This window comes from Malaclemys terrapin, chromosome 5, assembly GCF_027887155.1.
Source record: "Malaclemys terrapin pileata isolate rMalTer1 chromosome 5, rMalTer1.hap1, whole genome shotgun sequence".
In the NCBI taxonomy this organism is placed as follows: Eukaryota; Metazoa; Chordata; order Testudines; family Emydidae; genus Malaclemys; species Malaclemys terrapin.
In genome coordinates this window covers 79685918-79712510 of record NC_071509.1, presented here as the reverse complement: position 1 = coordinate 79712510, position 26593 = coordinate 79685918, and the positions used below count along the sequence as shown (strand labels likewise).

General features: G+C 38.8%; 1 protein-coding gene across 2 annotated transcripts in view; it reads left to right on the top strand.

Annotated features, from left to right (window-relative positions):
* TMEM144 (transmembrane protein 144) overlaps positions 1-26018 on the top strand; it is a 31558-nt gene extending 5540 nt beyond the window's left edge. The window contains exons 2-12 of one of the 2 annotated variants that reach the window (XM_054030758.1): positions 2685-2883; positions 4251-4373; positions 5756-5855; positions 6377-6457; positions 8971-9052; positions 10191-10267; positions 11730-11848; positions 13489-13608; positions 15839-15936; positions 18412-18465; positions 20050-26018. In XM_054030758.1, coding sequence (XP_053886733.1) covers positions 2745-2883; positions 4251-4373; positions 5756-5855; positions 6377-6457; positions 8971-9052; positions 10191-10267; positions 11730-11848; positions 13489-13608; positions 15839-15936; positions 18412-18465; positions 20050-20133 — 1077 coding nt within the window. In that variant the 5' untranslated portion in view covers positions 2685-2744 and the 3' untranslated portion in view covers positions 20134-26018. Of the gene's footprint in view, positions 1-2681; positions 2884-4250; positions 4374-5755; positions 5856-6376; positions 6458-8970; positions 9053-10190; positions 10268-11729; positions 11849-13488; positions 13609-15838; positions 15937-18411; positions 18466-20049 lie in introns of both variants that reach the window. The other variant, XM_054030757.1, reaches the window with a different exon arrangement.
* The last annotated feature ends 575 nt before the right edge of the window (positions 26019-26593 follow it).

Here is a 26593-nt window from a genome sequence, read left to right as displayed (position 1 = left end):
GATTCCCACTACATCAAGAAAGATTGGCCACTCCGACAGTCATTGGAGCCTGGGAGGAAAAGTGTTCAGCATCCACCACTTGTTGAATCAAGGAAGATTTTGTTACCACCCTTACACATCAAGCTGGGTCTGATGAAGAACTTTGTCAAGGCCATTGACAAAACACAAGCAGCTTTCAAGTACCTCCGTGGAAAATTTCCAAGGTTAAGTGAAGTTAAGATAAAGGAAGGTGTCTTTGTTGGTCCTCAGATTCGTGAACTTCTTCGAGATGATGCATTTGACCATGCACTGCGTGGCAAGGAAAAGACGGCATGGAAAGCCTTCCAGTTAGTGGCAATAAATTTTCTCGGAAACAACAAGGCAGACAACTACAGGTTGTTGGTGGAAAACCTCCTCAAGGCATACAAAAGCCTTGGTTGCAACATGTCACTAAAGATACATTTTTGGCACTCTCATCTAGATTTTTTTTCCACCAAACTGCGGAGCAGTGAGCAACGAGCACAGCGAACGATTTCACCAGGACATTGCAACAAGGGAGAAACGCTATCAGGGCAAGTGGAGCCCATCAATGCTTGCAGACTATTGCTGGACAGTGACAAGAGATGCTCCATTTAATGAATACAAGAGACAAGCCAAGAAGCGCTGAGTAGACACTGAATAGGACTAAACTATGTACATAATAGTTTTTTGCCTTTTGTTTCATAATAAATTTTATTTATATAACCCTTTTGCTGATTTTTAACGTGTTACATAAACAGGACAGGTGAAATATTATCATGTAAAGCAACCATAAACACATGAAAAGACCTTTACAATTTATGATTAAAACTCTACTATCTACACAATATACATAGACATAAAATGTAAAAAATTAAATATCTTAGAAACAGTAGCCAGTCAGTTGTTTTAATTGTCATATTTGAATTCAGCATATCAAAATACATAATAAATAGCACATTTTATCTCTGAAGCAGACGACTTCTCAAAAATTGTAGACCAGTGTTATTAGTTGCATTACAGTAGTGCCTACATGCCCTCGCCAAGAATGGGGTTCCATTATGCTGGGGAGGGGGGCGGTATTTACAAACATATAGCAAAATACAGAAAAAACTCTCTGAAACAGCTTGCATTCTAAATAGACCAGACAGACAAAGCATGTGAGGGATAACAGAGGCCTAGAAAGGTGGAGTAAGTTACCCCATGCTCTTCTCATGGTGGGGTACCTGCTACTCCAGCCTCCTGTTTTTTTTTTTTTTCTTGGGTGTTCAAAGAGAAAACACTGCAACATCCTCCAGAGGGAAACATTTAAATAATTACATTTGTTTCGCTCCTTGTGGAGAGTGAACTTTTCACCTGACGATACAAATCGCTAGTTTCAAGCAAAACCTGTGACTCTGCTGCAGCAGTTGATGATAGTGCCTGTCCAACAGAACTGATAGTGAGATTCTGGAGAAGGTGAGGTAAAGTAAGGGAATGGACGTGGGGGATCACAGCTCTTCTTCCTTTGAAATAAAGAAAAACCCAGGAAATAGCTTTACATTAAACTCTCTCTTAAATCTACAATAAAAGAATATGAAATGCCATTTTCCCCTCACTAAGACTAGATTACATTTCAGAAGAATTTTACTTAAATAGGTCCAGAGCAGCCCTTCCCTTGGGGAAACTCCACAGGAGTGAGGCTATGGGGTGAAGAAAAACTCTGCAAGCTTTCCCTCATTGCATTCTTCCCAAAAGTTTCCATGGAGATTTAAGGAAGAAACGTTATGGGTTTCCCCCTTACTTTCTGCAGAAAAAAAACCCAGGGCACCTTAAACTCCATGGATTGTAACAGCTTTAAGCCTGGGCTTCCATATTGGCTCTGTGGAATCATTGCACTGCCCACCAGGGCCAGCTCCAGCATTTCTGCCGCCCAAAGCAAAAAAAAAAAAAAAAAAAAAGCCGCAATCACGACCGGCGGCGGCAATTGGGGGAAAAAGCCGCGATCGGCGGCGGCAGTTCGGCGGCAGGTCCTTCGCTCCTAGAGGGAGTGAGGGACCTGCCGCCCCCGAATTGTCGCACATGCCGCCCCTCTCCTTTGGCCGCCCCAAGCACCTGCTTGTTAAGCTGGTGCCTGGAGCCAGCCCTGCTGCCCACCTTCCCCTCCATTCTGGTTTCTAGGCAATGTGAGTCTCACTGCCAAGACTTTCTCCACCAGAGGAAGATGATTGCATTGAATTGCCTAATACTTGCTGTCATGCAAACCCAAAAGACATCAGCCTGCTTGGTTCCAGGCAGTCTCCCATAGCAACATTCTGGAGCTAGGATCATTCCAACATTCCAATATTAGCACCTGTCCATAAAAAAGCACCGGCCTTCCCTTAAGCTGGATACATTTGAGTATTCATAATTCTGTATTATGGCTGTGTCTGTTCTCTAACTACTCATGTTTTATATCTCCATATGCTCTTCTGCTTGAAGTTGCTTTTGAGATGAGATATTTAATGTGTATTCCTTTAGTTTCTTCCTTATCTAAATTTTATGGTGGTAGCTCATTAGGCTACATTATTCCTTACAATTGTTTTCAGCTTTTGGGAAGTAGAAAGCAGGACCTTTTAAACCCCCACATTACTAAAAATCATACCCCATTAGGACTGCTATGATCCAATGACATATATTTATTTAATTCTGGTCTCTGTTTCCAGAAGCTGTCTGAAAGGATCTTCATTAAAACAAGCACCACAACAAGAAGCATTTTCAGAACAGAAATGAACAGCTGGACAGCAAATAACAGTTCCGTCAACAGCAATGGAACAGATCTCACTATCGGCTTTACCTCTTCTGCAATAGCTGTCTTTTTATTTGGGACAAACTTTGTACCTGTTAAGAAATTTGATACTGGTGATGGTAAACAATCTGGTTTTGTTTTTTTAATAGTTTTACCACTTGTAAGAACAGTATTTAAGTTTTGCACACTTTCAGTGAGAATATGGAATCTGCTGGTTACTGAAACGTCCCAACTATATCAGCATTAGCCCCAGCACAGCTTTAAGCTATAGAGAGAGGTGGAAGAAGTACAGCATTTTTTCCTCACAACAATTAGTTTTGTAAAAGCAATAATAAAAACTCAAGGAAGTGGAAAAACTTTGAGAAGCCCTTCTTATGTCTTGCCATCCACTTAGTAGAGATAGAGTATACTACAAGATGCTGCAAGATGGAAAAGCAAAAAGTGAAGTGCCTTTCAGTCCCTCGCAGTTTGCAGATTCTCAAATACACACTTCAGTGTGTACTACTTACCCTCTATAGCTGGTGATCTATTAAATATCTCCATCCCTTGAGTCACGTTATTGTAGATAACATTAAAAGCAATCAAAAGTAGAAACTTGAGTACTTATGTCTTGGCAATCTGATAACACGAAACAACCCCTTATGATTTATGATTTTGCCACAGCACTTCACTTGCCTTATAGGGGGTCATGCTGTATCTAGGTATATGTGAAGACATATTATTATTCATTGGTTACCAGAATCCCGTGATCAAAAAAGGCTTATCCCAAATTACCTTTTCTGTAACCATATCTGCATTAGAGGATGGATCCTAGCCTCTTTTTGTGCTAATCCAGCACAGCATAAGGGACAAAAAAGCTGCCTTAAATATTCAGCCAAGGATTTCCCTTGTGTAAGGGATGTCCTGGGGGAGAAGGGGCGTAAAGCCAGCAAATATTTCACCCACTCCTGGCCCCTTTAAGTCCAGGATCTGCTGGGAGTGAGAGGAAGTTTGGCCAGAGTGTACAGCAATCTGGCCATCCTGTGTTACTGGAACAGTGCAAGTTAGAGTAATTTCTAGGCTGTTCTAACATGTTCATGGTTGGGAGCGGAAGGGAGGGAGAGTAACTCATGTCCATCGTCTTCAAGAGCTAAGCAGAGCTCATGTGCACCTGAGGATCTGTGCTGTATTAACTCTGTTCAAGCAAGTGTAGTTAACAAGTGTACGGAGAATGCGAGAACCCAGAAATAAATGACTGGTTGACTGCTAACATCTTGCCCCAAAATATAATCTTTTAAAAATATTGTAACGTGGCTACATAAACTTCATAAGGGATAGTTCTCTAAAATATGTGACCATATTTCAATTGCATCTGTGTAATTTCATCTGAGATATATTATATGAACAAGAAACAACAGGCTCACACATACACTACTTGAAAGAAATCTTTTTTTAAAAAAAACATTGATGGTTACATATTCATTTATTTGTCTGTTTTCCCCTCCAGGAATGTTCTTCCAGTGGATTCTCTGTGCTGCAATATGGATAGTATCATTGGTGGTGAACCTTATTCAGAATAGCCCTCGGTTTTGGCCTCTTGCTATGGTTGGGGGTAGTGTATGGGCTACAGGTAATGAGGAAGAGATCCTACTTCTTCAGAAACACAATAAAGCTAATTCCTCCGAGGAGGCAGAGATGATAACATTGAAATATTTGATATACTAAATGGATCTTTGTTATTTACTGCACTGTTGGATCTCTGCCATTATTGTATGTATTACTGTGAATATGATATTTTACAGTTTTAGCATTGACAGTGGTCTTCACCAGCCTTATTTAAAAACCTAAAGTAATACAGGTACCAAATAATATCCATGTTTTAGAAGGGCTGAAGAAACAGAAGATGCTAAAGTTACCTTAGCCGTATGGCTGAATGCTTACATTATAAATAGCTATAAGAAACCTATTGGCCCAAGTTTTTAAAAGCCAAAGTTAAGCTTCTAAATAAGTGGCCTGATTTTCAAGAGTGCTGGGTGATAAGCACTGTGATAGGGTGACCAGATTGCAAGTGTGAAAAATTGGGACAGAGGGTGGGGGGTAATAGGAGCTTATATAAGAAAAAGCCCCAAATATTGGGACTGTCCCTATAAAATGGGGACATCTGGTCACCTTAACTGTGTATTTCCTAATTTTGTCCTCATATTGGATTGATATAAATTAAACCTTAAAGAAACATTCAAAAAAAAAAAAAAAAAGCATGAAATGACTAGACAGTCTTAGCTGTAGTCCAGTGCAGGGCTCTTTAATAGGAACCATCACTGCATAAAACAGACAGATTCTTCTCCTTAGGGACAGAAATATCTCTACATTACCTTGATGTGTCTTCATGCCATTGGTGGAAGCAAAAACACCCCAGGTTATGTGAATTAAAACCTAGTTGGTGACATTTCACATAGCACCCAATACTTTGAATTCAAATTTGAGTCTGTGAAAATGCAGAGTAGAACCAACTTAACCCACTTTAATGACAGGGAAACTCTTTGCAGAATACAGAAATTTTCAGTTTAGTAAGTATATGGGAAAATATAAAAACTCAAGAATACTGGTCTCTTCCTGTTCCTAAAACATGATTATTGCATGGTTAGACATAAATGGCATTTTCTTCTTGAGAGAGAAATTTAGGACCAGAGTACCAGACATTCTTATAGGGTTGGGGTGCATTGAAGACCTTACACACAATGCCTTCAGCACCTTCCTTTTGTAAGCACCAAATTCACACCAAGAATAGCTTTCAAAATTGTGGATGATGAATTGAAGAAAGTGTGTTTGTGTGTGTGCATTTGTTAAATATTTAACAACAACATCATGTACTGCATATTGACTGATGTTGTTCAAAGGATCTGCTCTTATAAACCATATTGAAATTCAAAGTACAAATGTGAGCGCTCAATTTTAAAACCAAAATATTTTGGCAATAAAATAATTTTGCTTTTGTGTTTTTCCATATTGCAGGTAACATTACAGTTGTCCCCATTGTTAAAACCATTGGTTTAGGTCTTGGACTCTTAATCTGGGCTTCTTTTAATTTGCTAACTGGCTGGGCAAGCTCAAGGTAACTGCATTTAAAGCTTTAAATTACACAATGTGAATGCTGTCATCTCTTCATTAACAACTGTAATGAAAACACTCAACATGAATGCAAAAGATGTATGAAATAGAAAAGATTTTTTTCTCCCAATGAAATATTCAGGTTAATTGTAATCTATTCTGCTCGCTTATTTGTGAGATTCTCAATAAGAAGAAAATGTTTATTGGATCTTCTTTGCAAAAGACCCTAAATGCTCACTCATCTGATTAATTAAAATCATATTTTTCATGTGCAAGTAAAATGCTGTTTTCATTTTCATTGTTTTCTTTATCATCATAATTATACATGGTTAAATTTATTTCTTTTAGCCTGGACATTTACAGAAACTTGCCTTTTGGCAAAACTTCACTAAGCATGAGCCCAGTCCTGATAATCTGGACTTCAGTGGGACTGCTTGCATTAGTAAGGATTTCCAAGACTGGACTCTAATTTAAAATTTAATACATATAAATGGAATCAAATAAAACTGTGGTTAAATATTCCAGGTTTGGCTGGTTTGGAATTGACCCAGAAGAAGTATCAAAACCCATCTTAAATTATATCGGAGCTGGACTTTCAGTGTTAAGGTAAATATTCTTCCTAATAATAAACAACTTCTTTGATTTAATTACTGAGGTATTGATTTAATAGGAGAGGATGTCTGTTAGTTCAGTGAATTTTGCAAATGCAGTTCATTTAAAATTTATTAAGTTGTCCTATCCAGTGAGACAGAGAAATATTTTCAGAATTAGACAAATGTTAATTCCAATTCAATGGCAAAATAGATCTTCATAAATGGAGAAGCACATTTTTATGCCAATGAACACGTTAAATACCATCCCAAATGTAGATTGATTGATTGTCGTAGTTAAATTACTCAAATGTTTCACTTTGAAAATTGTTGGGAAAAGCCTTCCCTGGAAAAAGTTATGATCTCCTGGTGGAATTTGTCTCTCATCAATCCTTCAGAGAGGTGGAGTTTGCTTCTTCTTTGCCTCTTTCCATAGACTAGGCCACAAAACCATTCCTCAAACCTGGCAGACTCCATAGATTCAGCTGAATCCAGGGCCATCCACACCATCTCTTTCCCCAGAGGCTCTACAGTCCGCAACAGCAAAGCTCTGAAGCCATACTGCCAGAATTCCCCAACCATGGCATCCTCCAGGAGCCTCTACAAGGCATCCAATTCTTTATTTATATATGGGAGCAGCTATTCTATGCAAGACACTTTCCAGACACTTAGGGCCTGGCTACACTTGCAAGTTAGAGCGCATTAAAGCAGCCCCGGGCACCGTAGCTCACTACCCATCCACACTGGCAAGGCACGTAGAGCACTCTGACTCCAGGCCTAGAGCGCTCCTGGTACTCCGCCTCAGTGAGAAGATTAATGCTTGGTGCGCACTGGCTGAAACGCCTGGGCATCAGTGTGAATGAGGCGTTGCATTACTGCACTCTGATCAGCCTCCGGAAACATAATCCCCTTAAGTCAAGTGGCCACTCTTGTCATTGTTTTGTAATCGCTGCAGGAATGCAGATATGCCCTTTGAAAGCTCCGTTTCTGACATCTGGCATGCTTATCTGCTCTGAGACAAAGCAACCATTACTGTGGAATGCTGTGTGTGTGTGAGAGAGAGAGAGGCGGGGGGAAGAGGGGGACTGTTGCTGTCTGAACTTACAAGACAGCATGCTGACATGCTCTCAGCCCCCCAAAAACCCACTCTCTCTCCCCCCACATACACACAACACACTCCCTGTCACACTGCACCCCACCACCCCATTTGAAAAGCACGTTGCAACCACTTGCATGCTGGGATAGTCACTACAATGCACTGCTCTCTGTTGCCGTTGCAAGAGCTGCTAATGTGGCCATGCCAGTGCGCTTGCAGTTCTCAGTGTGGACAGATTGCTGTGCTTTCCCTACTGCGCAGCAAAGGCTGTCAAAGGGCTCTACATCTGCCAGTGTAGCCATGCCCTTAGGGAGGATGGAACTCACAGTTTAAGCATTTCATCTAAGCTTCATAGACCTGGAGGGGGAACAATGTGTGTTTTCCTGGTCTTCATGGAGGAGACTGACATCCCCCCCTCCCAATATTCCTTCCTATCCTCTCAGGAGGGGGAAGAACCATGCATGATGGGGACCCGCGCCATTCCTTGGCATTAAAAAACAAACCCTGCCAATCCTGATTGCACATATTTACCTGATGAAATTTGCAAGTTAAATATGTTGGTAATTACTCCTGTTTAAACCTCACTCCTACCAATCACAGAACTAGGCTTCTGAGAAGGGGCCTAACATTTTCAGTTGAATTTTACTGAAAAACATGCAAGACTATAAAAAACAAAACAAATCAGAGTGCTGCTTGAGAAAATGGACCTAGAATTTCTATTCTCAGTTTATGTCCCAGGCCAAATGAAGTGCAGTAAGCTGTTAAGTCTGCTGCACAGAAGCTGTAAATGTAAAGGTGTGTTTAAAAACATCCTTATTGTGAACAGTTTAGTTATCTTCTAGAAACACTAATTCTGGTAAATGTAGTGTGCTTTTGCTTTTTGGAAAGAAGGTCTCATTCATTTTCTCCTCTCCTTACCCCTCACTCCCACCCCATGGAGGGTGTTGTGGAAGCAGAGAAAGAACTGTCATGCATTGCAATCCCCTTCCTGTCAGTTCTTTCTCTGCTTCCACAATGTATATAGAATTCCTCTTAGGATATCCCAGTGTACATCTGCTATAGTTTGAAAATGCAGTACTGGGCTATGACAACGGTCTTCAGAAAAATAATGCGATGATATATCAGAACAGTGACATGTACATCCTATTAATATGACAAGAGGTAACTATAAGGACCGTACTACATTTTTAAAAGTAGATTTGATCAGATTATATACTTGTGTCTAAATTAATTAATAAGATTAATCAAGATAGCTAAGAGTTCATTTCAAGATATCCTGAAGTGTGACATTGTCAAACAAAGGATGAAAAATAAGGAACAAAATGAAAATGAAGATTATGCCTTCAACTACTTTGTTTTTGCTCTGGGGTATTAAATATTATGTCATCATGAACTGATGTTTGGTACATGCTAATGTACTTTTCTCTTCACAGCACTATCATATTTCTTTTTGTAAAAAGTGAAGTTCAGAGTTCTTCAACTTTGTTAGAAGCCACCCCATTACTGAGAGAGAGGGTAAGTACTCTAACTATTGTTTTACTTCACTGAAAATGTGCATCAGCATAAAAAGAAAAGCAATTACTTGATGTTACCCAGATCTGGCAACATTCATGGTCAAATGGAGATGCCTATTTATATGAACTTCAATTTATGGGTTTTGTAAGATCAATAGCATTTAACAACAGAAACAGCTTTTCCCAACAGTCTGGTTGTTACTGGCTTGGCATGTTGTATAGGTTCACAAGTCTTTTTCCATTACCACACAGGTTTAATAAATGATTGAGACTATCCCCCCATGTCAGAAAGGGGAAATAATTTTAATGACAACTTTTGGAACTAAAACTGAGCTGTAAAAGTAGAACATTAGATAAAAGGAAGCAAACAATGTGTCTTGGCAGCCAGATTTCCTGCTGCACAGCAGAGTGGGGAAGCTAGCAGGCAGGTAATTATGACTCCCTGTTTCTTGACCCTGCCCTTGGCACAGGTTAGAGACCTGAGACTGGTGCCAGATGGCTATTGTCCCTTAGGGAACATGAACCAGGCAAGGGTAACTGGAGCACAGCAGCACACTTCAGTCAATCTCCCCCTCACTATACTGCCTGAACTGGGGACCACAGGGTGGGAGGTATAGGAGCCAACTATGCCCTCTGGGATCCCTCCTTATCAAGGGAATCTTCAGCAGGGGATTTGTGGGTGGAGCAAAGGAAGCAGAGAGTGGCATAGAATCTGCTTGTATTATAGAGAAGGATTCAGTGTGTGCACGGGAAGGCAAAAATAAGCAGAAATGATTATGGATATGAAATGATACTAGTGATGGCAAAGGACCCGCACAGTCAACAACAACAGTGGAAACCGAGAACAAACCTCTGGATTGTAGCATTCACCAAATTTAAGGGAAAACATGTTTTGAAATCCAAATTTGTACTTGGATTCTCCCTCTACAATGTGTTGAGTTAAGCCCCAGAGTCAGACACCCTGAAGCATTTGAAATCCTGAGCCAATCTTTTTGGCTTGGGCCTATCTGTAAACCCATGTCTCCTGACTTTCATTCAGATTTTTTCCCCCGATGTGTGACTGTTCTGTTTTAAAGCATGCACTTTTTTTGGATGTTTTCCAAAACATTTGACACTAAAATTGTAACTGTTGTCAACAGTCAGTCAACAATTCTGAAAATACCTATTCTGATGCTTCATGGGTAGACAGTCTTTCTCCAGTACGAAAAAGAGTAATGTAAGTAGTTACCATTTCTTTTCTTCATTCTGGCTAGTTGACCTGGGTTTCTTTAAGTTGCTACAAAATAGTAAAGGAACTTCTGTGTCCTGTACTGTATGAAGCACATTGTCACACTGTAACAAATGAATGATAATTTTTATAAATGTTAGTGCTATAATGAAGAGGTATAACTGCAAAACTACTTAGGTACATTTTAAATGGATAACAGTGTTTGTTCTTCTAATTCTTCAATGTGCTGTCTCTTACTGGCCGCAATATTAATTACAATTACAAATTATCTATACTGTCTTGTGGAGATTACTTAAAACAGATTTTCAGTGACTTTTCAATTGCCCCAATGTGTATTTATGCCATCATATGTAGAGATTACAGAAACACAGGATGCTGTGGTCAGTTTGAGTGCAGGACTGTGTTTATTTTCTCTTGACACAGACTTAGTTTAGGCTTGAAATTGGGCAAAGGTTTCTAACCATCAGAGGAGTGAAGTTCTGGAACAACCTTCCATGGGAAGCAGTGGAGGTGAAAAACCTAACTGGCTTCAAGACTGAGTTTGATAAGTTTATGGAGGGGATGGAATAATGAGACTGCCTATGATGGCATGTGGCCCATCAGTGACTGGCAATAGCAAAAATCCCCAACGGCTGGAGACAGGACACTATATGGGGAGGGCTCTGAGTTACTACTGAGAATTCTTTCCCAGGTATCTTTCTGGTAGGTCTTGCCCACATGCTCAGGGTCTAACTGACCTTCATATTTTGGATTGGGAAGGAATTTTCCCCCGGATCAGATTGGCAAGAGACCCTGGGGGTTTTTCACCTTCTTCTGTAGCATGCGGCAAGGATCTCTTGCAGGTTTGAACCAGTGTAAATGGTGAATTCTATGTAGCTTGAAGTCTTTAAACCATGATTTGAGGACTTCAGTAACTCAGCCAGAGGGTAGGCGTCTATTTCAGAAGTTGGTGGGTGAGGTTCTGTGGCCAGCAATGTGCAGGAGGTCAGATCAGATGATCATGATGATCCCTTCTGACATTAGTCTATGACTCTATGAGACTTTTACCTGCTTCTTTTATGCCCTTTAGTGGGTCACCCAGGATAGTGGTTCTAAATGCTCATAGCTACCACCATATCTTCATTGTTGTGTCTTGTCATTAACCTTGATTGTACACTCTTTAGGGCAGGGGCTGTCTCTTTGTTACATGCATGTACAGCATCTAGCTCGGTGGGACCCTGGATAGGGCCTCTAGGCACTACTGTAATATAAAAATAATGTGATAGAAGGTGTAATTTCTATATCATTACTAGCAATTTGCATGTGCAGAATGTTTTACATAGTATCATTCTAGACCTGTTATGTCTTAAGTATATTATCTAGTCTACTGATTAATGATGGCTTCCTTTATTTCTTTTTCTCTCTCTCTCTCTCTTTTTTTTTCTTTTTTTTTTTTTTTTTTTTTTTTAAGAGGCTGTACCCTAGCAGTAGTAGCTGGAATATTCTATGGTTCCAGCTTTGTGCCAGTGCTCTACATCAAGGACCATGGTAGAAGAAATGGAACAGTATACACAGGAGCAAGTCAATTTGGTAAAGGCCAATGAGCCATTTTTATTTTACCTTATAAATACTGTTTATCCTATTAATTTTGTAAATAGATTTGGTGATTTTTGCCATGCCTCCTGGTGTTATGTGGTGACACAGGAGTCGGTGCACATGATTCTCCACTACCTTGCCCCGTTTGTAGTCACTTACAACTGTGCAAACTGGATGCAATCACTCGAATGGCCAGTTAAGCCCAGTGAATGCCAAACTTCACTGATGTTTAGGCACAATTTCATTCACAACAAAATGTTTTTTCTTTGAAGCATTTTGAAATTTAGTCACATTTTCTACTTATTTTTCTTGTGAGGTCATATAGATTTTCACTGCTGCATTGGTAGGCAATATTCCAAATACGTAAGGAGCCTAATAATATAAATGTTTGGTTTCTTCCTCCATTTTTGAGCTCATGCTCGGCTTTTACTGTGCAGAAAATATACTTATGATGTTTATATTAATTGTCCCCATACTTAATGGGGGTAATTATAAATTATGGGAAAATATAGAGAGACCCCCTGCTTTAAGAGTGGAAATGCATTCAGCTGCAGCCAAACAAGACAAGTTCAATTTTCTCTCTCGGTTGCAGGCTTCCAGTGGCATTAATTCCACCTGGGGTGGGTGTGAAAGAACACAAGGGCTTACTATTCCATGCTCCTCCAGCCTGGCCAGCACAGCATCAGAAGTGAGTAGGCTGAGGGCATGAGCCCAGCCCAAGCAGGAGAGAGGGACTGATTTAGTGCCTAACAACAGAGTTGTAAGGAGCATTTCAAGCCATCCTTCCCCAGGGTTAACTACTCCCTACTTTGCAGCCCTATCTGTTTCTCCTCTGTCTTCCAACAATTCATGCATGTGTTTATTGTACCACTGTCATTCTCTTGCAATTTCTTGTCGGAGTGGAGCCTTCATAAATTTTCCTCCTCACAGTGCTGCAGTAATAATGAACGAAAGTCTCTAATTAGGGAGGTGGACAACAAGCCACTTGGCTCCTGCATTCTTCATCACTGCGCTGCCGGGAAGTTGGGCTGGCTCCTCCCAAGCCTGTCCTGACCCCGCTGTCTGGCAGGAGCTTGGGGACCAGAGGGAAGGGTCCTGCGGGCCGGATGTGGCCCATGGGCCATAGTTTGCCCCCCACCGACCTAGAAGATAGCGCAACAAGCTCAGGAGTGCAGCATTAGGACAAAAACAAGGGATTCCTTTTCTTCTTGAGTCAAAAACCTTGGTGCTTAAATGTGAGGTTTCGGCCAGATCCCACTTTTAGGCTTTACTGTGATCCACACTCTGGAGGTCCCTTCTAATCCTACATTTATATGATTTTATGGCATAGTCAATGCAGTGGAAGTCCCTTACATAATTTAACTTGCATGATTGAGCAACTCCATTTATAGTAATATTTGCAGTCATGGTTGTGTCACATGGATAATGCAACAAGCTCCCTTTCTTTGTTTTTCTTATTTTTGTTTTATTTAAAATGGATGGAAGATGACGAAACTTCAAGTTGTTAGTAGTAGTGCCTTGTGCATTTTTGGATTTATGCACACTATGTATGAAACAGCATAGAATTAGTTTAGTAAAAATATTTACAGTTACTGTGATTTTATATCTTTACCTCTGTACCATTTCTATTTCAGATTTAGACTATGTCTTTGCACACTTTAGTGGAATCTTTCTCACAAGTACCATATACTTTTTGATCTACTGTGCAGTCATGAAAAATAAACCTAAAGTTTACCCTGAAGCCATAATACCAGGTATGATTATTCAATAAAATAGGTATTAATTTAAGTTACTTCCTGTAACAATTTCAACTGTACTATTATAATTATTCCAAATCATACTCTTGGGATTATACTTAATCTTGGAAGTACGTTCTCTTGACTTTTGATATCTTTTGAAAGAGCACATATGAAAAGGTTGGGAGACAATGAAAAATTGTGGCCCAATTTGAAATGTGATGTTGCATGTTAAAGATGTTCTGAAATTGACACTTTGCCAGAACTGAGAACACATTGCCCAGAAAATTATAACAGAGACCTACATATTGTACTAACCTTTGAAAATTTTAGAACTTCTGTGGGGAAGGAGTGAGGAGAAAAAAATATATCCTCTGCGAAAGGCCAGATGGTGAAGCAGTATCACTGCAAATGTAAGAAAAAATAAACAGAAACTGAATCAACAAAAGTTGTAAATTCTGTAGTGGTGGGCACATTTGGATTACCTTTATTTTTCCAGAACTCAATATCTAAGTAGGATTTTTGTGACACCCATATAGTTTAAATAATCTTAAACCAAAAGACCTCAAACTCTTGTCTTGATATTAAATGATCAGTGATTAACTGATTTTTTTTTCTAATTTAATTCTATGAATAACACCCATTGAACAAAGCAAAATGAAAAATAAAAACCCAGGCTAAACATTTCCCAGACCCACATATGAATGCAAAACCACAATTTCCTAAACAGCAGTATAATAGTAAAGCAATTAATTACTCCATATGTGTGCTCTTTCACTTTGGTAATAATGCATTATTTTACTATGTTATTGCCATTTAGAAAAAAATATTTTGTTCACATAGGGGGTGGGGAGAGGTTCTCTGCCTGAATTTCTGTAAGTGTTCTTTGCTGTAAGTGTTAAGAGAACAAAAGTATAATAATTAAATCTGCCTGGGACAAAGACTAGAGTCTGACAGAATGATTCTTTTGATTTCAGCAGAAGTTCTTCTCTTTCCAGCCCACCCTATCAATATTTATTTTTGCTAGTAACATTAAGGCACATATTGTAATTCATATTTTGTCTTTATGTTGAGTAACATAAATATTTAAGATAACAAATGTCACGATCAATATTAAATGCAAACATTGTATTATGAAAAATATTCTAAATACATTTACATCAGTCCTGACTGTTTCAGTCAAATCCTACTGTGGATCTTAGAAAATCTGCACAATGAGATCAAGCCATATCTCCATCCAGGACTGGGCTAGCTGTGACAGACTGACAATATCCTTTAATTCCATAAGGTTTGTTTAGGATATTAGGATAAACTTAAATAAATAAAGTTAACCCTTTTTGAATTAGGTTTAATACCTTTGGGATATGTTATATTAAAAATGTGATTCTGTATATGTTATTGTATGTACCTTCTCTAGTAGGGAGGGGGATGCTAATAAACTTTCTCCATTATCAACCCTTTGAAGGAACCAACAGGCAGGAAAAAGGTTTTTGATTGATAGCCTGGTTTTAAACTGACTCAGGGCCTTCTTTCTGATCCAGCAAATGGACAGGACTCCTGGGTATTTGCTCTGAGCTGAACTTATAACCACAAGGAATCCCCTTAGGAGGCAGATTGAATAACTGCTCTCTCCAGAATCCATGTTAGCATTGGTAAACTTATTAGCATGTGTGTGGGTTTTTATTGTTTTTAATATGTTTTCTCTGTAATGCTTTTTACCTTAAGAACAAAGTAAGCGTGCATAGAAAGTGCTGTGCGGTACCCTGTAACTAACAATTACACCTGTTACCCATCTCTGAAGAGAAAGAAGCAGGTGTCCTGGGGCAGCCTGTCTGTGCTGGGAATAATAGAGTGTAGGCAGGGAACTGTGCCGCCTGGAAATTCCCCAGAAAGAAGAGAGAGAGAGACAGAGGTCCATCCAAGAGCAATGGTTGGGAAGCTGGAAGCCTGACAATGGGTGCTCTTGCTGTACTACTGAGGGGAAATACAGATGCAGTTTCCCTGATTTGTGACACCACCTAACTGCTCACCCACGAACACTCCCTGTGGAGTTACCATTCCATGGCCATTTCTCTTGAAAATGATGATTTTATCCTGTAAGATTAGATTTAGATAATCAATCGTCAACATACTATTCAGATTCTGTTTTACATTTGCACGCAGTAAATTGTGATGTCTTGCACTGCCTGCTGTAGGTGGCCTATATTTTGTTGTAGATAGTTTTCTGATTGGAATTTGTTGTTTCTAGGATTTGTTGCTGGTGTACTTTGGGCAATAGCCAATTGTTGCTGGTTCATAGCTAATCACTACCTCAGTGCGGTGGTCAGCTTTCCAATAATTACTGCTGTGAGTACCTTTTTTAAAAACGTTGTTCATTGTGTCATTATTATTTAAAATGAGGGTTTTCTTTTCCCTTTTGGGGGATAATTTTGCAACTTTGAGGTGTCCAGTCTGTACAGCCAGTCTGTAAACTTTTCTTAGGACCCCTCGTTGTGTGTTTCCCCCGTTGCCTTTGGCTTTTAGGAACGTATGATTATGACAACAATCATCTTGGGAGGCATCAAGGGTTGAACTAGTGGCCTCCAGAGCTAAAAGCAGTAGTAATTTTTTAAGTAAGAGAGTCAATCTCTGTAATAGACCCTCATCCTCTGTAGATGAGGCACAGGGGGCGGAGGAGGAGACACTGATCAGTCAGTTACATGATTTCATCTTGGCAGTTACACTTTTCACTGTATGCCTCACAATTTGTGATATTTTCTGTCTTTAATATATATTTTGCATAAAATTATGAATTCAGATACTAATCCTTTTGTGTGTTTTCAATACCTAAAACATGCTGTTTGTTAAAAAGATTAATGGTACTATTTGTGTAACTGAAATGAGCAGCAGTTGACCAATTTTGCCTTTTTATTTACATATATGATACAGTACATATGAGCAGCTAGTTTTTTGTAGTTTTTTGGGTAAGTTTTATCCTCCACTAGATAAAGGGCCACTTTGCCAGGTACTCTGTGTCAGTGTAAGAGATGATGCAGCAAATGAGCTTATGCTGTTAATATGTTTCTTTTTGTATAGGGAAACTGTAGTCTTGTGGTGTCAATCGTGATTTTAGCTTCGGATGAGATGCGCTTCTTTTAGTTTGAATCAGCCTCTCTACTCCATTTTAGAGGGGTTGACGTCTGGGTTTCCAGACAACTCACTGTCCCACACTTGTTATTGACACTCTTTCCCCCTTTATTCACCTTGCATGTATTAAGTGTAACATGAGAACTCATTCATTGCTGTGACATCTTTTTGTTCATAGTATGATAATTTCTTGGTGTGTATTTAATAATTCTTTCCTTCAGGCATTGGAAGTCATAATATAGCTTTCACTGGGGAAAGAATCATAGAATCATAGAATATCAGAGTTGGAAGGGACCTCAAGAGGTCATCTAGTCCAACCCCTTGCTTAAAGCAGGACCAATACCCAGCTAAATCATCCCAGCCAGGTGCTCTTCGTTATCACTAAGTTTGCTGTCAGCTAGGAAAACTGTAGTGTAACGTCCTTGATAAATGGTAGTTTTATGACCTGTCCACCTGGCCTGACCCCTTGTGGATTATCCAGATTATTGCTAAATAAAAGAGGATGTATTTTTAGTCTTTCACTTTCATGACAAGTGTTTAAGGCAAACTGTGTTCAACTAAAAAAAACAACGAGGAATCCTTGTGGCACTTTAGAGACTAACAAATTTATTTGGGCATAAGCTTTCGTGGGCTCAAACCCACTTCATTGGATGCATGAAGTGAAAAATACAGGAGCAAGTATGAATACATGAAAGGATGGGGATTGCTTTACCAAGTGTGAGGTCAGTCTAACAAGATAAATCAATTAACAGCAAGATACCAAGGGAGGAAAAATAACTTTTGAAGTGGTAAAAGAGTAACTCATTACTGACAGTTGACAAGAAGGTGTGAGTAACAGTAGGGAGAAATTAGTATTGGGGAAATTAAGTTTAGATTTTGTAATGACCTAACCACTAACAGTCTTTATTCAGGCCTAATCTGATGGTATCCAGTTTGCAAATTAATTCCAGTTCTGCAGCTTCACGTTGGAGTCTGTTTTTGAAGTATTTTTGTTGAAGAATTGCCACTTTTAGGTCTGTTATTGAGTGACCAGAGAAATTTGAAGTGTTCTCCTACTGGTTTTTGAATGTTATGACTCCTGATGTCAGATTTGTGTCCATTTATTCTTTTGCCTAGAGAATCATACCTGCTCCTGTATTTTTCACTTCATGCTTCCAATGAAGTGGGTTCTAGCCCACAAAAGTTTATGCCCAAATAAATGTGTTAGTCTCTAAGGTGCCACAAGGACTCCTCATTGTTTTTGCTGATACAGACTAACACGGCTACCACTCTGAAACCTTTGTTCAACTAGTTAGTTGTAATAATGAAGTAAGTATTAGGAAGAACCATGGTAACTGCTAAGATTGTGTGCAGAAGCCTGAGTAGCCTCCTCCAACCTGGACTGCAAAAGTAAATCTCACCTCAGATTTTCAAGTTGGAGAATATCAAGAATGAATATAGTGGCAGGTTCAAGATTCAGTCTCTGCAGTCTAATTTAGGTCCAGATCATACCGTCTCCTCAGATTTCCTCCCCCTTTTCTTCCTCCTGCAGGATTTACTGACCTCTCCTTTGAAATCTTTACAACAATGTTTGTTTTGTTTATGAGCATTTACAGTTGCATTACACAGGAAGAAAAGGTCTGAATTAAGTATTGAGAAAATTGCCCATTTTTAAGAAATGCTATATATATTAACAAAGCTAACTCTGTTCTTTAGGGCCCTGGCTTTGTAGCTGCTATGTGGGGAGTCCTGGTATTTAAAGAAATAAAGGTAAGTCCAACGGTGTCCTAACTTTTTACCTGTATCTGACTTCAAGAATTGCATGTGAAACCTGAGAAACAGCACTTGGCAGTAATTTTAAAAATTATATACTTTAAAAGTTCTACATTTTGAAAGATTAAAAGGGGAATACTGCTAAAATTAGTCTCTGATGTTTAGAGAGAGTACTTAATTCTACCACTATAATTAGAGCTGGATGAAATATTTGTCATAAGTTTCCCCTCCCCCCCAGTTGAACAGTTGCTTGCTTCTAGTTTTTGAAATTTACATAAAACTGAAGAGCTTTGATTTTTTTTTTTTTGCGGGGGAGGGAGGAATTGAAAAGCCATTTTCATTTTAACAGTCACCCTTGTGAAATTTGAACAAACTTCTAAAGCTGGTGGTGCCACTGTCCCATGAGTCACATTGTCTAGTGGATTGGCACATAGAGGCATATAAGGGATTATGCACCTAATTCCCAATTCTAAAAATGTTAAAATGTATTACTGGCACACAAAATTTTAAATTAGAGTGAATAAATGAAGACTCAGCACACCACTTCTAAAAGGTTGCCGACCCCTGGACTACAGGTACTCACATACTTAAGCATGTGCTTACAGGTACATCCACACTGCAATAAAAACCTGCAGCCCAAAATCAGTTGGCCCAGACTCGCAGGGCTCAGGTGGTGAGGCTAAAAATTCCTTGGGCTAGCAACCAGGCTTTGAAAGCCACCCCCTTGCAGTGTTTCAGAGCCCAGGCTCCAGACCAAGCCCGAACATCTACACTGCAATTTTTGAGCCCTGTGAACCCAAGTCCACTGACCTGGGCCAGCCACGACCATGCCACAGGCCTCATATTGCCATGTGCATATACCCATAAGCATATACCCATAAGCACATGCTTAACTTTAAGTAAAGTTGGTAAATATCATTGTCTGAGCTATATATATGAGAAAAGTGAGGCTCAGGGAGGTTGGCTGACCCAACATCACACAGCAAGTCAGTGTCCAAACCAGGATTAAAACTCAAGTTGCCCAGTTAATTTGTAAGAATCTATTCAACTAATTTTGCCTCTTTTGCTGTTTGAGAATTGTCCTTGGGTAGAATGAAATTTCTCAAAAATATTCAAAGTTATTTGCTGAATAGTTTTTGTGACTAATTCCCGTATAAAAACATATATGGCTGTGTAGATTACTAACAGTGAGCTGTTTTGTGAACAATCTTTATGAATCCAGGCCAGTTCCCTTTGAAGTCAACGGAAAGACTCCCATTAACTTTATAGGCATTATTTAAGCAATGTTTGGCTGGGTTTGAATGGACACATCAATCATGTTTAATCATGTTTGGTTCCCTGACTGGAAGACAGTAACTCTTCTGTTATAAGCACTAATGTTGTCTGAATTTGGGATTCACTTTCTGAGAGTCTTCACTTAAAATTTGTTTCTGATAAATGCCATTTCAGAAAACTCACTTATTCATGAAATCTATTGTAAACAACCCAACTTCTCCTTCATTTTACTCCCCCCTCTTTTTTTAAATGCTGTTTTATAAACAAGCGATATTACATTTTTCTTCTCTTTCTTTGGCTATATAGGGATTGAAAAACTACCTGTTACTCTCCGTAGCATTTTGCGTCATTTTGGCTGGGTCACTCTCCACAGCGTTTTCTAAAATTTGAAGGGATTGCTTGGACCAGCAGATGGTGCTACTGGTTAATAAAAACACTCTAAGAAGACTGCAATCTGACATTTTCTGAGCTGATTATTAGATCTTCACTCTGACAAGAGACTGGCGAATATTCATAATTCAAGTTTTTTTATGCCAACTGAGAAAATTCAGCAGAAATTGTTTCAGGCCTGAAACAAGTAAAAGATAGCATGGAATATATATATATATTTTTAATATACTGGAAGATGCCAGTGTTGTCTTTCTGGATGATTGTAGGAGCAAAAACTGGCCTTCAAATGTTTCAAATAATTTTCTGTTATAGTGCATTAGTCTATAAACTATCATTGAATCAGGACACGTTTTAATTCATCTTTGCAGGTTGGAGGATAAAGGGAATGTTAATTCTGGGTCTTAATATTTTACTTTGCAAGGCAGTACACTTGTTTTAATAAATTGTGTGTTCTGGTTTATTAGGGCGGATATGCAAAACAATCTGTCAACAAAGTAACCATAGCATCACTGAAGCAAGGTTTGTTGGGGAGGGAGGTTGTTTTGTATTGTTGAGACGTTATCTATTAACGTGTCAGTTTACATAAAAAAAAATGTATCTGCTATTCACTTTATAGTTTTGAATGTAAAAGCTTTTTGTTGTTGTTGAAATAGTCAACAATGTTTATTGATGATCTTGTTTTGTTTAACTGAAAGAAGTAGTTTACAGTTCCATTTAAATTATGCAAATATTAGTACCTTGGGCATCATTCTTGAAATATTTTCTAAAATCTACTCAGTTGAAGTAGAATTGTGAGGAACTATGCAAACAATCTATTCTGGAACTGGAGCAATACCTTCAGTGTAAGAAATGTAAGTTTGTTGCCAAATTACATATACAGTTAAACATTTGTTGACAGGCACCAACTATTGTGCATTTTCTGAATAGTCAGACTTTTTCATGCAGCACATTCCATATCAAAGCTGTGACTGTCACAGTAACATTTTGTAATTGGTTATACTAAAAATTCATGGTAATTTCTTTGTTGTAAAACAGGTTTTGCTAGAGTGCAAATTGCATGTGTTGTATTATGACTCGATTTGCATGTACAATTTCAAAATAGAGTGATTTCAGAGTAGCAGCCGTGTTAGTCTGTATCTGCAAAAAGAACAGGAGTACTTGTGGCACCTTAGAGACTAACAAATTTATTTGAGCATAAGCTTTCGTGAGCTACAGCCCACTTCATCGGCTGCATAGAATGGAACATATAGTGAGGAGATATTAAACTGATAAGAACAGATACTACACTTGGACCACAGCTCAGAGAACATGAAAAGGTGGGAGTTGCCCACTCTAAGAGACTAATTAATTAATTAATTAAGATGAGCTATTATCAGCAGGAGAGGAAAAAAAACCTTTTGTAGTGATGATAATAGAGTGAGACTCTCCCCCGCCCCGCGCCCCCCCCCCCCCAGTAACCAAACAATTGAAAGGAGCAAATGCTGCCTGAAAGGGCTTTGCTTCATGCAGAAGTTTCCAGGGACAGTGGGATGGAATCCACAGCCCCAACCTGCCAGACTACTCTGTAGCTGGGCTACAGCAACTAATCCAGACCCTAGGGAAGAGCAGCATATGTGGGGTTTAAGGCTAAAAGTCATCAGGAAGTATGTGGAAGCGTATGATTGTATCTCCATTGCACCCACAATTCCCTCCCCCCTTCCAGTGATCTTGCAGAAATCTTCTCCGTGGCCTGTGGCAGGGATGTGTAGAATTATATTGTTCTAACTTCAGGCAGCTTCCTGAGACCCTTAGGACTACAGCTGGTCAGAAAATAGGGCTTTTTCCCCTGTGGAAAATATATTTGGAAAAGGAATAAAGAACAGTTTGGGGATGAATTTGTTTTCCAGTGAAAAATCAAAAAAAAATTGTGCAAGCGTGGATTCCTGAGCCACACTGCTGTCTGAATTTACTTAATGAACGGAACATATCTTCTGATTTTAAACAAAATTAAAGTGTATGTCTGTTTTCAAAGGGCACAGGAATGCAAGACATGTCAAGATGAAAGTCTCATGCTTTTTCTGTTCATAACTGTAGGCAGAACCTGCTGTGCAGGGTCTCTGCTATTTCTGCATTGCTGTCTGTTCATATAGCCACCCACATATAGTTTGACCCACACACAAAACTTTGCCTGAAGTGAGGCACCAAAATCCTAATATACACACCTAAATAAATGGTCTAAGATTTTCAGACATGCTGAGACTTTCCAGTAAAACCAAGGAGAGTTGTATCTATGTGCTCCGCACATCTGAAAATGTGGCCACTTCCAGGTACCAATGTAGGAGCCCAATAAATTTATATACGCTCTGACGTGTGTGTGTGTGTGTATAGAGAGAGAGGTAGGTACCTAAACACCTACAAGGGGACAATCATTGAATGTCTGGCCCAGTCTTCCCCTGTCAGTCTCTAATCTCGTGCTTGCCCAGTTATTAATCCCACCCTCACTCACAATGTTATGTCGCTAGGAACACACAACATTTCTAAACACTTCTACATTTAGAGTTTGTTTCATAGCAGTAATGAGCCAGTTCCTCAGCTGGTAGAAATCAGCAATGTTTCATTGATCTCAATGTCATACACAGGTTTAAGCCAGGTGAGGAACTGGCCCAATATTTCTTGTTGGCATTGGAAACAATAAACAGATATTAAAAACTAATAAACAGGACAGAGTCACACTTTGCTTATTAATCTTAGAAGTGACTGATGTAGAGTTATGTTTCCCCTAAAATAGAATTTACAGAACATTCCGTTCTTTGAACACTTAGTTGCCTCTGCTGACCACAATCTCCAGATACATCTTGCTTTCTGAACCAGACAGACAAGTAGGAATAAAGACCTTCTTGATCCTGTAGGTTCATCCTGGACCCTGCATAAGAGGCAGTGAATGACTGGGCAGCCCCAGGAAGGAATTGTGACACTCACAATTTTACCCCTACTCCCCTCTTGCTCCAGGAGGAAGGGAAGTAAGTAATTACAACCCTTAGCATGCATCTCACTTCACTCCTCAACAACTGTGAAGGGGGGGGGGTAGTACAGAGTCAAATTTCTGCCCACACCCCATAGTGGCAGTATCTGGAGAATAGGAGTTGCCCTCCACACCACACCCAAGACCTGGGTTGATTGAGCAAGGAATAGGAGCACAATCTAGCCCTAAAAATAAGATTTGTTAACTTTTGATTATTTTGTAATTTAGCTCCTCTTTTTCCCTCAGCAATAGTCAGATTTCTCCTCCACTTCAGAATAGGTTTCTCTCAGTTTATGTTTGGGATTCCTGGATGTACTTCAGATGTCAGTTATTGGAACTCAGGCATGGTGGTGATATTTTTCTGAAATGATTATAATGAAAGAAGAGAACAGCATTACAGAAGTTTGATTCGCAGACTGGATGGTTCAGAGAGAGGCTGTTTATCGCATTACCACCATTTCCAGGTAGCAGTTCTAATCTGACAGATTAGTAGTGACCCCAACTCTTTACCATGCAAGTGCCCCTCAGTAGCCTATGTGAAGTTAGTTGGAGGTTTTTCAGTCTGATTCCTAGTAAGTGGTCAGTCATAAGCCTCAGCAGAAAGCCCAAGGTCTGAATGGGTTTGGAGACTAAACTAATCTCATCTCTTTGGAGTAGAACCTGTAGGGCATGGTTGAGGGAGATTGGCAAGCCATGAAGAGACTTGTACTGACATGGCCTGTGTTTACCTGCTCTATTTCAAATTCCAGTCCATCTGCTGCATTTACAAATTAGTGTGATTAAGGCAAATTGGAGGTATCCAGTGGTTATGCTATCTCTCATGCCCATTTCTCATAACAGTATGCCAGCCCTGACAAATGATTTACACAAAGAGTGAAGCTATTGGATATCTATTTTTTTTAAACTACAACCATATGATTTTTTTTTTATTATTCAGAGCAAACTGAAGAGGTTCTTTATTTTTTATTTATGTATTTATTTTAAGTCATTCCTATCTCTCTATAGGAACTGTCTTAATTTTTTGCCTTGTACAGGGCCCACTACTTTCTTGGTGCTTGAATAGTGATGGAGGAATAACTTGCATATTTTAAGAACTGGTCTTCTCTTAGATTTCTGGGGTTCTGCAAAATCTAATCTTTCATTTGAAAGAACAGTGGAAATTGCATGGAAGTGCAAACGGATGCACTGGTATCTTGTCAAGTCTGCAGCTAGTCAAATTTAAACAACAATGGTATGAAATGTGTGAATTCCCACACTTATCTCAGTGGGGCATTAACTGTGAATCCTAATTATAAACATTGAAATGTCAGTGTTACTATACATTGCCTTACTGATAAAATTATCAGAAACATCTAGCTAATGTGTTAAACTAGTCTATCTAGCTATACCTCTTGCAGCTTTACTTCCTAGGAAAAGTTTTTTCAGGATGATGGACCATCAGGATGAATGTTTTTAATATGTAAATAATCCAATTTTTGTTCACTTCATTCCAAGACACTTTAATCTTAAATTTCAAGCACAAATTAAATTGGTATTTGCTATGCTTTCACTTTATACGTTGGACTAGCACAGAATGGTTTGTGGGTCTGTCGTATAATTTAGTATTTAAATTTAAGTGTCACTACTGGGCTAAGGATTAGTTCTTCAGCTGGCACAAATTAGTATGGGTCCATGGATATTCATTGGGCTGTGCTGATTTACACCAGGTGAAAATCTTGCCTTAAATATATTTAAGTGACTTGCTTGCTGTCCTACGTTATATGTATACTTGATATTATAATATAAAAGAGTAGGATCCCGAAGAAATAATGGTGGGGGTTTTTTTGGGTGGGGGAAAAGGGAGAGAATATATCACTGCAGCTATTTTCAAAAATGTATTTGTCCATCAATTTGGGTTCACCTATCACTATCTTGCAGAATATATTCAACTTTATTTCTCTATTTCTGTCCTCATTGGTCTTGGTGTAGCAATTCTTAGAAATACATGAAGTTTAAAATTAATGGCATATATACATTTGCAAAAACAAAAAGTGTTAACCCTGTAAGTGGGGAACCATCTTTGCTATTATTCTTAGCACCATGTAGATTTTCTTATGCTTGCCTGTTGCTTCTCCCTATATTATCTGGATATGGTCCTAGACCCTTCTGTCTTTTGACTGTTCGATCAGTTCTGTAGGTTACACTTCCTTTTATAACCTAAGTTAGCAAGATACTGATGCTGCCATATGGAAAACAAAATCTCACTTTTTAACAATTCTGTTAAACTACTAGTGCTTTTTGTTTAATCAACTAAATTTTTTTTTGCATCAGTAGGGACATTTATATTTAAATCCTATTTCTAATATCTCCTTACAATTTTCTTGTTAATCCAGAATTAAAATTCAGAGTCCAACTTGAGCTTTATTACAGATGTAAAAATGAACTGAAATTATGAATACCATCAATTGACTCAAATGTCAATTTTAATTGTTTTCAAAAGCAATTCAGTTTGAAGGTGCACTAAACAATTGCTGTGTGACAAATGGATTCCACTTTTTTTTTAATAAAATTAATACAATGCTTGGTGGCTGATCAAAGTGTTGCAGTTGATTGTAAAAGTGTACTTATGTTAAACTGCAGAGTTGTTGTTTTTCGTGCTCTTCACAAAGTGTGTATTGTTTTATACTAAATGTTAATGTAAAAACAATTTATTTAATGAAAGCGTACTGTGTACTACACCTTTGTAAAATTCTTATTTGGAGTGCACGTACCATCTTTGGTCTGAGTTTGTACAGTGTCAGGCATAAGGGGGTCCTCGTCCATTACTAAGGCTCTGATCATATAAATAAGCAGTAGTATATTGTGTATAGCTACATGTGATTTAATTAATAAACTTCTAACCTTGCTGGGCCTCCATCTCCCCCCTGTGAAATAGGAATATATTTACTGACTCTTTACCTAAATTATGTTTTGTAAAGTGCTACAAGTGTATAGAGGTAGGAGTAGCATGCAGGCATCCTGGCTCCCAGCTCTGTGATTGACCCACATCACTGCATGGCTTTTGAACATTTCAGTTAAGTTGAATTTGAGAAAAATGAAGCAGTTTTTACAGAATTATAACCGACAGGATCACTAACTAAACTAAAATATCATATTGCAAGAATGGCTGAATTGCCTTTGTCAAAAAGCCTAACCGACCGGCAATGAAGTGTTCCTGTCCATACTCAAATTAAAATCAAGCTAAGTTGTAAAGTATCTAAAGTTCCCTTCCTAGTGGGTCAAATCTTGCCAAAAGCATGCTTGATGGACATTTTGTACACTATTAATTCACAAATGAGATCTGTTTTAAATAGGTAATCTATAAAATACACAAAAACTCTAAGAAGGCTATATATAACATTCTGACTCCAAAATGGCAAAATACTTTGTCTGATGTTTAACCATGACTTGGGGTGAAATCCTGGCTCCATTGAAGTTAAT